This window comes from Camellia sinensis, chromosome 3 (assembly GCF_055761805.1).
Source record: "Camellia sinensis isolate YWXY chromosome 3, ASM5576180v1, whole genome shotgun sequence".
NCBI lineage: Eukaryota > Viridiplantae > Streptophyta > Magnoliopsida > Ericales > Theaceae > Camellia > Camellia sinensis.
Window position 1 is genome coordinate 54699933 of NC_138963.1, and position 13752 is coordinate 54713684.

At 38.9% G+C, this 13752-nt stretch overlaps 1 protein-coding gene and 1 pseudogene across 1 annotated transcript; one reads left to right on the plus strand and one right to left on the minus strand.

Annotated features, from left to right (window-relative positions):
• Window positions 1-8826: 8826 nt before the first annotated feature.
• LOC114268085 (H/ACA ribonucleoprotein complex subunit 4) lies at window positions 8827-13324 on the minus strand. The gene is made up of 2 exons (XM_028209189.2): window positions 11357-13324; window positions 8827-9481 (listed from the first exon to the last, which is right to left on the minus strand). The coding sequence occupies exon 1, from the start codon at window positions 13113-13115 to the stop codon at window positions 11394-11396; it is 1722 nt and encodes a 573-aa protein (XP_028064990.1). The 5' UTR covers window positions 13116-13324; the 3' UTR covers window positions 8827-9481; window positions 11357-11393.
• On the plus strand, window positions 9070-9664 carry LOC145822532 (18.1 kDa class I heat shock protein-like; annotated as a pseudogene).
• Window positions 13325-13752: the final 428 nt, after the last annotated feature.

Consider the following 13752-nt stretch of genomic DNA (forward strand, 5'->3'; position numbering starts at 1 on the left):
ATTTGTGGTTATTCACCAATATGTAAAGCATGTTTTATTTGTTTGTAATTATTGTAGCAATTTTGTTGTAATTGTTTGTACAGTTTGGAACTTGGTGTGTTTAACCTAGTTCATCCATTGGAAAATTTAATTCTTAAAGTTGTTTCCCATGGACTAAGAGTCAACATACTCTTAAAAGTTTTATCTAAGGTTAATTGGGTTTTAAGTGGGACCGGTGTGACCCCTCCAGTCTTCCTGGAAACTTTCCTGAGACTAGTTTTAAATTAAATTTCCAATTGTGGGATTTTCTAGTGTTAAGTTTGATTTCTGGAAATACAGAATAGTGAAAATTCTGCTGTAATTTTTCAGAAATGGTAACTGTCTCTGATGCTGCTACTGCTGCTGCTAATGTTGGTGGGGATCCGAATCCCGAGGCGACTGGCTTACCAACCCCTGTTGTGACCTCTGTGGTCAATCCTCCTGTTATTACTCCAGCTGTTCCGGGAGGACCGCTCAACCATCACCAGCGCCCGGAGAAGTTCACGGGAGTGAATTTCAAGAGATGACAGCAGAAGATGCTGTTTTATTTGACTACTCTAAGCCTTGCGAGGTTTCTGAGTGAAGATGTACCAGCCGTAGAGGAGAATGAGCAAGATAAACAAAAGCTCATGGCTCTGGACGCTTGGAAACAAGCAGACTTTTTATGCCAGAATTACATTCTGAACGGCTTGGCGGATCCGCTTTTCAACGTGTTCTATGCCAAGAAATCGACTAAGGAGTTGTGGGATGCCTTGGACAAAAAGTACAAGACCGAGGATGCTGGGGTAAAGAAATTTATCGTCGGCCGATTCCTGGACTTCAAGATGGTGGACTCTAAAACTGTCTTGAGTCAAGTCCAAAAGTTCCAAATGATTCTGCACGAGATACATGCAGAAGGAATGGTCCTAAGTGAGTCATTCCAGGCAACTGCTTTGATTGAGAAGCTGCCTAACGGCTGGAAAGACTTCAAGAACTATTTGAAGCACAAACGAAAGAAGATGACAGTCGAAGAGCTCGTTGTCAGGCTCCGAATTGAAGAGGACAACAGGAAGAAATGAGGGAGTACCTCCACTGTCAAAGCCAACATGGTTGAGCATGGCGAGTCCTCGGGGGCGAGGAAAAAACCACCGATAGACAAAAGCTCAAAGTTGGGGGCTAGAGGAGGAATCTCCAAAAGGCCAGCCTACAAGCCAAAGAAGCCTACTTTTAGGTTCGATGGCAAATGCTTCAATTGTGGAAGTGACGGGCATCAGGCAGTTGATTGTCTGAAGAAGAAGCCCTACAGGAAAAACCCTCCCCAACACAAAAACCGGGTATATATGGCTGAAATGGAGGAATTGTCACACGATGTGGACGACATGCATCTGTCAGCCGTCGTGTCAGAAGTGAACATGGTGGGGTCAAACCCGAGGGAGTGGTGGGTGGACACTGGGGCCACTCGCCATATTTGTGCAGAGAAGACAATGTTCACAACTTTCGAACCAGTTTCAAACGAGGAGAAGTTGTTTATGGGAAACTCTGCAACCTCAGCTGTTGAGGGTAAAGGCAAGGTGATCCTGAAGATGACTTCAGGAAAAGAACTAACTTTGAACGATGTCCTTTTTGTGCCGGACATTCGTAAGAACCTTGTCTCGGGGTCTCTCCTAAGCAAGCATGGCTTCCGCATGGTGTTTGAATCAGACAAGGTCATGTTGACCAAGGGCGGGGTCTATGTGGGGAAGGGATATATGTCAGGTGGTATGTTTAAATTGAATGTAATGACACTTATCCCTAAGATTAATGAGAAAGCTTCTTCTTCTGCTTATATGCTTGAGTCCCCCTATTTATGGCATGGTAGATTGGGTCATGTAAATTTTGACTCTTTACGTAGATTAATCAAGTTAGATCACATACCATCTTTCAAGATTAATCCACAACACAAGTGTGAAACTTGTGTAGAAGCAAAATTGACAAGGTCTTCTTTTCATTCTATTGAAAAAAGTACCCAGCCTTTGGGTTTAGTGCATAGTAATGTGTGTGACTTGAAAGTTGTACAATCACGTGGTGGCAACAAGTACTTCATTACTTTTGTTGATGATTGCACTAAATACTGTTATGTGTATTTGCTTAAAAGCAAAGACGAGGCTATCGATAAATTTATTCTTTTTAAGAATGAAGTTGAGAATCAATTAAGCCGGAAAATCAAGGCATTGAGAAGTGATCGTGGTGGTGAGTATGAATCCCCGTTTGCAGAGACTTGTGCTCAATTTGGGATTATTCACCAAACCACAGCACCTTATTCGCCTCAGTCAAATAGTGTTGCTGAGCGGAAGAACAGGACGCTGAAAGAGATGATGAATGCAATGTTGATAAGTTCTGGGTTGCCACAGAACTTATGGGGGGAAGCAATTCTCTCCACGAATTATATTCTTAATAGAATACCACGGAAGAAAGTGGACAAGACTCCATATGAGTTGTGGAAAGGTCACAAGCCTTCATATAAATACTTACGAATGTGGGGGTGTCTTGCAAAAGTGGCGGTACCTACACCCAAACGGGTTAAGATAGGTCCGAAAATCGTGGACTGTATTTTCATTGGTTATGCACAAAATAGTAGTGCATATAGATTTCTTGTGCACAAGTCTGATATTTCAGATATACACAAGAATACTATCATGGAATCTAGAAGTGCATCTTTCTTTGAAGATGTATTTCCGTGTCGTCCCCAAGATAGGGTTCCGAGTTCCATGAAAGAAATAGATGATCACGAAGACGATCACATAGATGATCACATGGATGATCAAACAGCTGATCAAATAACTGATCAAGTAAATGATCAAGCTGATGAAGTAGATGAGCCAAGAAGGAGTAAAAGGGCTAGAACCACAAAGTCTTTTGATCCAGACTTCTTGACTTATATGTTAGAGGGAGAACCTCGAACGTTCCATGAAGCTGTGACTTCACCTGAAAGTCCTTTATGGAAAGAAGCAATTAAGAGTGAGATTGACTCCATCTTACAGAACTATACTTGGGAGTTGGTTGATATACCCCCAGGCAGTAAGGCCTTGGGGAGTAAGTGGATCTTTCGAAGAAAGATGAAATTGGATGGGTCAATTGACAAATATAAAGCTCGGCTAGTTATCAAATGATACAGACAGCGAGAAGGCCTGGATTACTTTGATACGTATTTACCTGTGACAAGGATTACATCCATTTGCATGGTGATTGCAATAGCAGCTTTACATGGTTTAGAAATACATCAGATGGATGTAAAGACAGCTTTCTTAAATGGAGATTTAGATGAAGAAATCTACATGGAGCAACCCGAGGGGTTTTCAGCTCCAGGAAAAAGTAAGAAAGTCTGTAAGCTTGTCAAGTCATTGTATGGTTTGAGGCAAGCTCCCAAACAATGGCATGAGAAGTTTGACAATGCTATGTTGTCAAATGGGTTTCGAATCAATGAGTGTGATAAGTGCATATATGTTAAAGACACTGACAAAGGTTATGTCATTTTGTGTCTATACGTTGATGACATACTCATTATTGGTAGTAATGATGAAATGATTAAAGCTACCAAAAGATTGTTAAACTCTAAGTTTGACATGAAGGATATGGGTCTTGCAGATGTCATTCTGGGTGTTAAGATCACCAGAACATCTGGTGGTATTGTACTTTCTCAAGCTCATTATGTTAATAAGATACTTGAGAAATTTGGAAAGTCAGATACAAGTATGTTTAGGACACCGGTAGACTTAAGTCTATATTTGACCAAGAATAATGGTGAGAGTGTCTCTCAACTAGAATATTCTCGGGTCATTGGGAGTTTGATGTATCTGATGAGTTGTACAAGGCCGGATATCGCCTACGCTGTTAGTAGGCTGAGTAGATACACGAGTAATCCTAATGCTACTCATTGGAAGGACATTATGCAGGTGTTGGGGGATATCTATTACACCCTAGATTATGGGCTGCATTATACCAGATACCCAGCGGTACTAAAAGGGTATAGTGACGCAATTTGGATATCTGATATAAAAGATTCCAAATCCACTAGTGGTTATGTGTTTACCCTCGGAGGGGCAGCCGTGTCTTGGAAATCTGCCAAGCAAACGTGTATCTCGAGATCAACGATGGAATCTGAGTTTATTGCTTTAGATAAAGCAACTGAAGAAGGTGAATGGCTTCGCCAGTTTGTTAAGGATATTCCACGTTGGCCGAAACCTATGCCAGCTATCAGTATTCATTGCGATAGCCAATTAGCGATTGGTCGGGCACAGAGTAATATGTATAATGGAAAGTCTAGACATATCCGTCGTAGACATAATTCCATATGACAACTACTCTCAAATGGAGTTGTCTCTCTAGACTATGTCAAGTCTAAGGACAACATTGCAGATCCGCTAACCAAAGAGTTAACTCGAGAGTTAGTAGAAAAGTCGTCAAAAGGAATGGGGTTAAGGCCTTAGTAAAGGTTACCGGAACGGAAAACCCAACCTAGTTGACTGGAGATCCCAAGATCTAGGTTCAAAGGGACAACCTAACTTCATGTAACGGGTGAGTCACTGAAGAGGTAAATCCTCTTGCCCATTCCTTTATACAGTGATGCCCTGTGGGGGTGGAAAGTTAAGCTAATGCTTTTAATGACCTTAGTGATGTGGTATAATGAAATACCGTATCTAGGTCACCTATGTGAGTGCGAAGTGGGGCCGCTTCTTTAAGAATTGCCAAGGCCGAATTCTTTAAAAACACTCACAGAACCAGGCTAGTGTTCTAGGGCCATACCGGACACACCAGTGAGAACAAGAACAATTGTTGGACTAACTCCTGTGTGAGGTCTATTGTCTCGGTTTACATAAACGGCAGAACAGTTCAAGACATCACGTTCACTGGTCAGCCAGTAAATCCGATAGGCTTTCACTACGAAAGGTTCAAGGCCAACAGCTACCTTTTCTGATGCAGGGTTAGTCTATGTGCTCTCTCTCTTTCCGAGTCTTTGTTGATAAACGTTAAGCATTTGCTGTATTCGGTCAATTTTTATTCATGTGGGGGATTGTTGGAGAAAAATGGTTGAATAAGAAATTGCCTCATAAATGTGTATATAACTCACACATTTAAGGCTCATCAGTTTTACAAAATTGATTGGACAGTTTTGCTAGCATTAGTTGCCAGCCTTGATGGCTAGAGGCTCCTCCCCTCTCCCCCAGGTGTATAAAAGGAGGCCCTATTCCTTGAAAAGAGATATAAAATTTTTTCTTGACATCCATACACTGTCAGTCTACTTCTCCTATAATTTTCTTCCTGAGAGACAGTGCTGCCGTTGTCCGTTCGCTAAGCTAATCAGAAGGTGCTTCTATTGTAGCTGGTAAAAACCGTCGTATCCTGGGAAGTAGACGCCAGCGTACCTCCAACACCCAACGGTGAGGCGGCGAATCTATTTAAGGAGACTATGGTATCACACAGGCTTCGGTTTGCTTCCTTTAATCATTTTATATTTTATCTGTATTTTATTCAGCATGTTATTTTTCCTGGGATTGAAGGTTTGCTTTGTTCATCTCATAATTTTGCGATATGCAATGTGAAATTATGTAATGTGAGTAGTTTTTCCCAACATTAAAAACATATAAGATTACCATATAGTCATGTTGAGCCTTGGGAGCCTAGCTTTGATTTGCATAGGTTTATAATTTAGCCCAAGTACAAAAGATTGCTCGAGCAATAAAAGGATCGCACGAGCGAAGATCACCCTACTCCTAGAAATTTTGCAGACTTGTAAAAATACTGGGAAATCTCAAAAGCCGCTCGAGCGAACGAGAAAGGAAATGGATAGCAACTCTTTTGAAAATCTAACTTCCAAGCCATTTCAGACACATCCAACAACTCCAAACAACCAAACTAACTAAAAGAAGATAAAAATGGCATAAACAACAATTAAAGATATGAAATTCCGGATCTAAGAATATGAAAAGGGCCAGGTCTAAACTGGAACCGTCATAATATTTATTTTGATGTTTACAAAATTTAAGTATAAATTTATTCCTAATTTTATATGAATGAGTTTTAATATCAATTTTAAATATATATTTCTTAAATAATATAATACTAAAATATGATGCTTATGTACAAATAAGGAAAGTAAGTAAAAGAACGAGATAGGAAGAAGGAGAGCGGAGAATTATTACAATACTTTAATAAATAATTACAAACCAAATGAGAGAGGGAGGAGGAAAATATTACAACAAAATAAAACCTCACAAAACACTCAAATAAAAAAAAAAACAAAATTGAAGCTTCATGTGTCTTGAGGATTGCGGGAAACTAGTATGCTTGATGCTAGAAGACTACTCTGTTTTGTCCAAAAGAAGCTAACCGGCTAGCCAATTAGGCCTGGTAAAACTTGTCTTGTTGCAACACCGAGAAAATGAACAAATAAGGAATATATAGGTGGCTCAACTAACCACTTTCGGTTAAATCACATCAAAACTAATATGAAACTAAAGTAAGAAAACAAATATAAGATAGAAAGTGTAAGAAAATGAGTAAGAGATAGAAAGTGCAAGAAAATGAAAGAATTAAAAACTAACCACTTCCGGTTAGATTACACCAAAACAATATGAAACGAAAACAAGGAAATGAATTTGAAATAAAAATGAAAGAATTGAAAATTCACCTTCTAAAGAAAGAGTGGACTTCTTTATTTCCAAACTTCCTCTTAATCACCCTCAAGATTGTGAATTATGATCTTAATCCTAAGAGCTTGGAATTTGAGCTTAGAATGATGGTTTTGGACAAGTGTAGGAAATGAGTGCTTGGTTCTTCAACTTGGCAAAGACTACCATCTCCTTGATCAAGGCTTTAAGACTTGGTTCTTGAGTGGTTTTTGCAAGGGAAGATAAGATATGGTGTATAGCTTGAGAAAAATGGAAGTTCACAACTAACACTTAATTTTGACTAACTCTTGAATTCAAAGCTTAAACTCACTTCTTCTCTATCTCTAGCATTTTTTACTCAATCTATCCTCTTCCTCCTCTCAACAATCTGATATATTCATATAGGCCATGTAAGAGGAGAAATGATGGAAGACAAAGTGGAAGATTAATGGAGCATTAGGGAAGATAATGAAGCAAATGAAGCACTAAATGAGCTAATGAAAGACAAAAGTGGAGCATTAGCTTCAATGGATCAAGCACTAAGCAATGGAGGGTGAGTATCGATGCATTCAATGCATAAATGGGTCAAAAAATGGGTTTGGGAAATGCCCACCTGAACCAACACAAACTGGGCATTTCCCAAACCCATTTTTTGACCCATTCATGCATTGAATGCATCTATACTCACCCTCCATTGCTTAGTGCTTGATCCATTGAAGCTAATGCTCACCTGAACCATTGATCAAAAAATGGGTTTGGGAAATGCCCACCTGAACCAACACAAACTGGGCAATCTATCTGTGGGGCGGTCGACCAGCTAGAGGAGAAAAAGTTTGTTTCGCTCCAGGTGCCCAACGGGACCTAAACACTTAGCCAAAATAGGCTTAGGGTGAAGAGTAAAGCTTAAATTCCATCTTTCTTACTAACGATTGTGCAAGAAACACATTCTGATTTCCATCATCGGGTAATCAAAAGAAAGCGCCTAAGTCTTAGGACCGGTCAAAATGGGGTGTCTACAAAAGCAAGCATTGAAGTTTGACAGAGATAAAAATAAAATCTTCTGCAATTAAAACGAACCCTCTACGAGCTCTACCACTTTCTCCAAAGAACTATGGTGGAGAAATCAATAGATTTGGGTGTATGGAGGTGTTTAGATAAGAACTAGTCAGAGAGTGTGAAGAAATTAGGGTTTGCAGTGTTTTAGAGAGAGAAGGAAATGAAAAAGTGACTTAAAAATGTTTTTTCCCGATCTGATATATGCATAAACCGCTCGAGTGACCAATCCATCGCTCGAACGTAAGACACAAAAACGGAAGAGTACTCGAGCGACCAAACCACTATTCTAGCACACAATGAGACAAGAGCTGAGCCTGACACAACTTGACTTGACTAAGTTGGATAGGTCAAAAACTACACCCCTTCTTGGTTGATCCAAAAGCTACATCTTCTTGATCCAATTTGTGAAATCCAAAGGTTGGGATTGTAAAAGAATTAAATTAAGTTGAATAATAAATTATTCAAGTTTAATTTAAAATTTTAACAAATTTTAATTTGTTTATCTTCTATATAATCTCTAACAAATTTTCTAATACATTTAAGTATATTTTGGATTTCTTGTAAGTCAACTCAATGGGAAACGTGATTGTAAGGTTGGGAATTGAGAAATGAAAAATGAAGACGGAGTGAAAACTTATTTAAAAATTTTAAAATTTTAAAATCAATTCACTTTTATAAAAGTGAAAATAGCATAGTAAACAAATTTTGTATACCAATTTCACATTTATATTTACAATAATTGTGAAAAAAATAAACAAAAACTTATTTGGGATCCATTTTCATTTTTGAAAACTAGTAAACAAATTGCAAAATTTAATAGATTCTTATAGCCACAAAAAAAAGTTGGTTTTACTGTTTTTTTTAAAAAAATATCCCTTCCTCCTAGTTTTCAAAATTAAATTCTTATTTCTAGTTTTTAAATTTTTTTGTAAATTTAACATAAACATAAGCTAAGGTTCAAACCTAAGTGCAAGCTGATTTGAGTTTTCAACTTGAAAGTAGTTTGGATTTTTAGTCCAAAAACACAAAAAGTTTCTAATGAAATTACTTATGATTGTTTACAATTCAACCCTGTGGAAAAAGATTGAGATGATGCTCTGTATGAAGGTATGAAGATGGTAGAAGGTTGAAGACGAAAAAGGAGGTACCATCCATATTTTTAATTCAACTATAACATTGATGACAGAATGGCCATGAAAGCACCAAAACCATCTTCTCATTTCTATAAATAGCTGCTTTACCCAACTTCACCTTCAAAGCTCTCCGTAACATCTTTTTTTTCCTATGGATAAAAAATTAACCAAAATAAATAAAATAAAATAAAAAAACAGTTTCTTTCTGTTTGAATCACTTTCTCAAGTCTCCGAACATGTCTCTCATTCCAAGTTTCTTTGGGAACCGACAAACCAATATCTTCGATCCATTCTCTTCAGATATTTGGGACCCCTTCAATGGCTTCTTCACCTCTTCCCTCTCCAACTTCCCAGCCTCGGCTCGTGAAGCCTCTCAATTCGCCAGAGTGTGGATTGACTGGAAGGAGACCCTCGAAGCTCATATATTCAAAGCTGACCTTCCAGGCCTGAAGAAGGAAGAGGTGAAGGTCAAGGTGGAAGAGGAAAGAATTCTCTAGATAAGTGGGGAGAGGAGCAAAGGGCAGGAGGAGAAGAATGACAAGTGGCACAGTGTGGAGCAGAACAGCGAGCGGGAAGTTCCTCCGGCAATCCAAGTTGCCAAGATGGATGAGGTCAAGGCTAGCATGGAGAATGGGGTGCTCACAGTGACTGTCCAAAAAAGAGAAGGCAGAGGTTAAGGCCATTGAGATATCTTGCTGAAACTAACATGTCAATTCTTATCTCATGCTTTGTTTTCACCATAATGATCTTAAATATTAAAACAAAGAAAATATTTTCAAAAAAAATGTAAAAATTTGGTGTGTTAGTGTGTGTAAGAGAACGTGAGATCAATGGTGGCCTGAGTGGATGTGTAAAAGATAAAAAGGAAACGATGGAAACTTTGTTACTCGGTTTTTAATAAACTTTGTTACTTGCTTTACTTTCAGGTTCTTTCTTACAAATTTTGGGTGACCAATATTTTGTGAATAATGAATTACTTTTGAGGAGACTGATATACGAATTATGATCATTTCCGTGTCCAAATGAATTGCTTTTCCTCTTTAGAAATTTAAAATCCAAACAGACCCTAAAAGCATGGACAATACTAGTAGTGGTAGAACTTCAAGAAACTATTACGGCTAACTAGGAAAATAAAAAATGCAAGTTATCCAAAACATGTGCTAGTGATGAATCCATAAAATAGTTACAAAAACTTGCATAACTGCAAACCAAAGCTAAAATATACAGATCAGAGGGAGAGAAAGCATCAACCTTTAGCTTCCATAAATATGCCTAAAAAATGTCATATTCATTTAAATGTGAGTACCCATTTGTCTGCATACATAAAACTAGAATCAATATCAAAACAGATCAAAATTTGATTATCACAAATATGAGACCAAATACGATACTGCTGACTGCCGAGTCCGATAGGGGTTACAACCGACTTGCACATCTATTAGATAGTTTCAGTGGAATCTACAAGTTTCCATCATGTTATTCAGGTTATTCACATTTTAAGATGCAATTTAGGATTCACAGAGAGTTCATAGTCAGATTGCTCACACAATCAAGCCTCAGATCTGCCACATTTTTCCATAATCACCATAGTGGCACACAGTTGCATTCATTGCACATAACAAAACATATACCAGTCTAAACCAACCCCATACCATTGCGACGGAGATCAGGCTCAGAGGTCAAGTGACATTTTCGAGAGATTCCAATTCGTAGAGAAAGCAACTAATGAGGAGAACGGGGATATCGAGATGATCAATTAGCTGATCCATCACAAGTCTAGATCGGTATTTTCAATTCTATTTGAAAAACCAATTCATGAAACTACTTATTAGATACATCACTCAGCATCCTGTATAATATTGAAGAGGAGGAGGAATTTTAACTGGTTTTGGGATTGAGTTTGAGTCTTTTTTGTTTGCTTGCTAATGTTTTTTTCCCTGCAGAATTAGTAGAAGAATTTTGTTCAAATTTCCAAATTCAGAAGGCTAATGGTATCAGCCCAATAAATCTTTGAGCAATTAGCTGATTTTGAAAACACAAAAAACTAAAGATACCATACACTAAACTAATATTTTATTCAGATTATTCCTTCCTTTGGTGTTTGAAGTGACATTAAGCATTTCAATCAATGCAAAGGTTAAACTATCTATAAATCCACCAAGAACCATACCATTATGAATTATATCAAACATTCACGTTTGAAAATACAATATATTCACCTACTCAATATCTAGTGAAACATGCATAATTGAAACGAGAAATATTGATCATAGTTGAAAAATTATTGCAATTCCTAAAACAGATGCAATCCACAAAAGAAAAACACTAAGCCAGCAATAAAAATAAAAATCAAACAGAACATTAAAATTATTAATGCAAACAAAAAAGATAAAGAAAAAAAAAAAAAAAAAAACATTCTGATACATAAACTTGAAGAGTAACAATAGTTGTTCTAGAAATGACCAAGATCACAAAATTTTGAACACCTCATTCACGATAAGATGAGGTATCAGTAAAACATACATGAGTATTTTCTCATTCAAAGCTGCAATTCATTGATCTACTCCAGTTCGGCGTCTTTACTCTTCTTTTTCTTCTTCTTCTTCTCACTTTTGTTTGCCTCATCATCACTCCCACCAGTAGCCGTAGGCAATACAGACGCACTTCCATTCTGTGCATCTTTGCTCTTCTTCTTCTTTTTCTGCTTCTCAGATTTCTCCAAATCAGAAATCACATCCTCATCACCCCCTCCTTTTTTCTTTTTCTTTTTCTTCTCTTTCTTTTCAACTTCCACCTCTAACTCCTCTGCTTCAGCCCCCACTACTACAGTTTCATCAATCTTTACTTTCTTAGCAACATCTGGCACAGGGCTCCCATCAATCGCCTCCAATTTACGCTTACGACCCTCCTCGCCATTTTCCCCATCCTTGTGTTTTTTCTTCTTTTTCTTCTCTCCCTCCGCTGCCACCGCCTCTGTATTTGCTGGTTCAGTTGCAGCAGCAAGACCTGCAACCATAGAATCACCTCCTGCGGGAAGAACCACATTCCTCACCCACTCAGATGGGGTGTTCTCATTTGGTTTACCACGCTTATCCAACTTCCCCTCCGTAATCAGCTTCTTCTTCATTGAAGCCCTTGGACCCAACCCCCATTTCCTTGGATAGGTATCTCTATCCATCACTACCCTCTTAATCTTCGCCACAACCCCATGATCACAAGTAGCCATAACAGCCGTAGTCATCTCCGCAATCCCCAACGCAATCGCCTCTCCCTTAGTAGTCATCAAAACCACCTCTTCCCCAACCTCAATATCATTCTCAAACCTCAATAACCCGGGAATCATCAACTTAGCACCATAACAAATCGCATTCACTGCCGAATCCTTCACAACCAATCTCTTGTAACTAGTCAACAAAACCTCTAATGGCATAATCACTCTCCTCAAATAATTCTCATCTCTATAATTATCGTATATCCATTGCGCATCCATCACATCGTGCATCGTCACCATATTATCTTTCTCACCCATAATCCCCGATCGCACTCTCCGAAGCTCTTGCATATGAGCTCCAACGCCCAAAATCAGACCCAAATGAACGCACATTGTCCTCACATAGGTACCTGCCTCACAGGAAATCCAAAACACAACCAAATGGCGATCTGGGTCATACTCTAATAGCTTACATTCATAGATTGTCCTAATCCTAAGCTGCCTTTTCACCGCCGAAATCAGCGGAGGGCGCTGAAAAACTGCACCAGTTAGGGTTTCCAAAGCCCGGCCCACCTTGGCAACATCGGGCACACCCGAATGGAGTCGGGCAATACACACATACTCCTTCCCAGCTCCTTGCTGGGACTTCACGAGTCGGGTGGCGCGATCAATACAAACGATGAGGTTTCCGGTGACTTTCGGGTCGAGGGTACCGCTGTGGCCCGTTTTCTCGACCCGGAGGATCCGTTTGATCCAAGCCACGACCTCGTGGGAAGACGGGTTGGCGGGTTTGTCGAGGTTGAGAACACCGTACCTGATATACTCTGCGAGAGGGCGTTTGAGGGGGGAGAAACCGGAGGGAAGAGGAGTGTAGTGTCCGGTTCGTACATTGAGGCGGTCGTAGTTCTTGAGGAGGATCGGCCATTGAGAGGTGTCGATGGAGGGAGTGAAGCTTTGGGGTTTGATCAGGTAATCGGTGTCGGTTTGGGGGTTTGGGTCCGAACCCAAGTCGGATTTGGATTTGCTCTTCTTTTTCTTCTTCTCGGAACGAGTTATCTCCAGGTCAGACATGGCTGTGTTGAGTTTTCAGCAAACAAAGGTTAGGGTTAGGGCTAGGGTTAGGGCTTTGGAGGAATGAAAATGGGAGGTTTTGGGGGGAAGAAGACAGAGGAGGCTAATTGGAGTGGATGAGGATATAGAAGAAGAAATAGGAATTAGGGTTTAGGGGTTTGAAGGTGGGAAATATCATGGTGTAGAGAAATGTGTTGAAAGCAATATGCTCTACCAATTGTTTGTTGCCACCTGGTAAGTTTTAATAGTTTTTGGTGTGAGTGGGACCAATTAGAGGTGATAGTGGCTTCGGAAAATTTTGGTTGGTTTTTTTTTATTTTTTAACTATTTTAGAGGTTGTTTGGAGTGTTCTAAAGAAGTGTATTTTTTGTTCTTTTAGATTAAAAAGTTGAGGAAAAAAATATGAGGTTTGTTTGGTTTGAGTTTTAGAGATGAGTTTTTAGAAAAAAAAATTTCAAAAAATTGTTTGGTTTGAGATTTTTCTCAAAAAATTTTCAAAATCACTTCTCTCTCTTACACATCAATCAATCATTTTTTCTCTCTCCTCTCTCATTCTCAATCATTTTTTCTCTCATACACATCTACTCAATTCTTTTAAAATATCAAATCATTCCAAACTCCCACAAAAAAATTTTCT

Coding starts and splice junctions, on each gene's coding strand:
- LOC114268085 (XM_028209189.2), bottom strand. CDS start 13,115: ATGTCTGACCTGGAGATAACTCGTTCCGAGAAGAAGAAAAAGAAGAGC.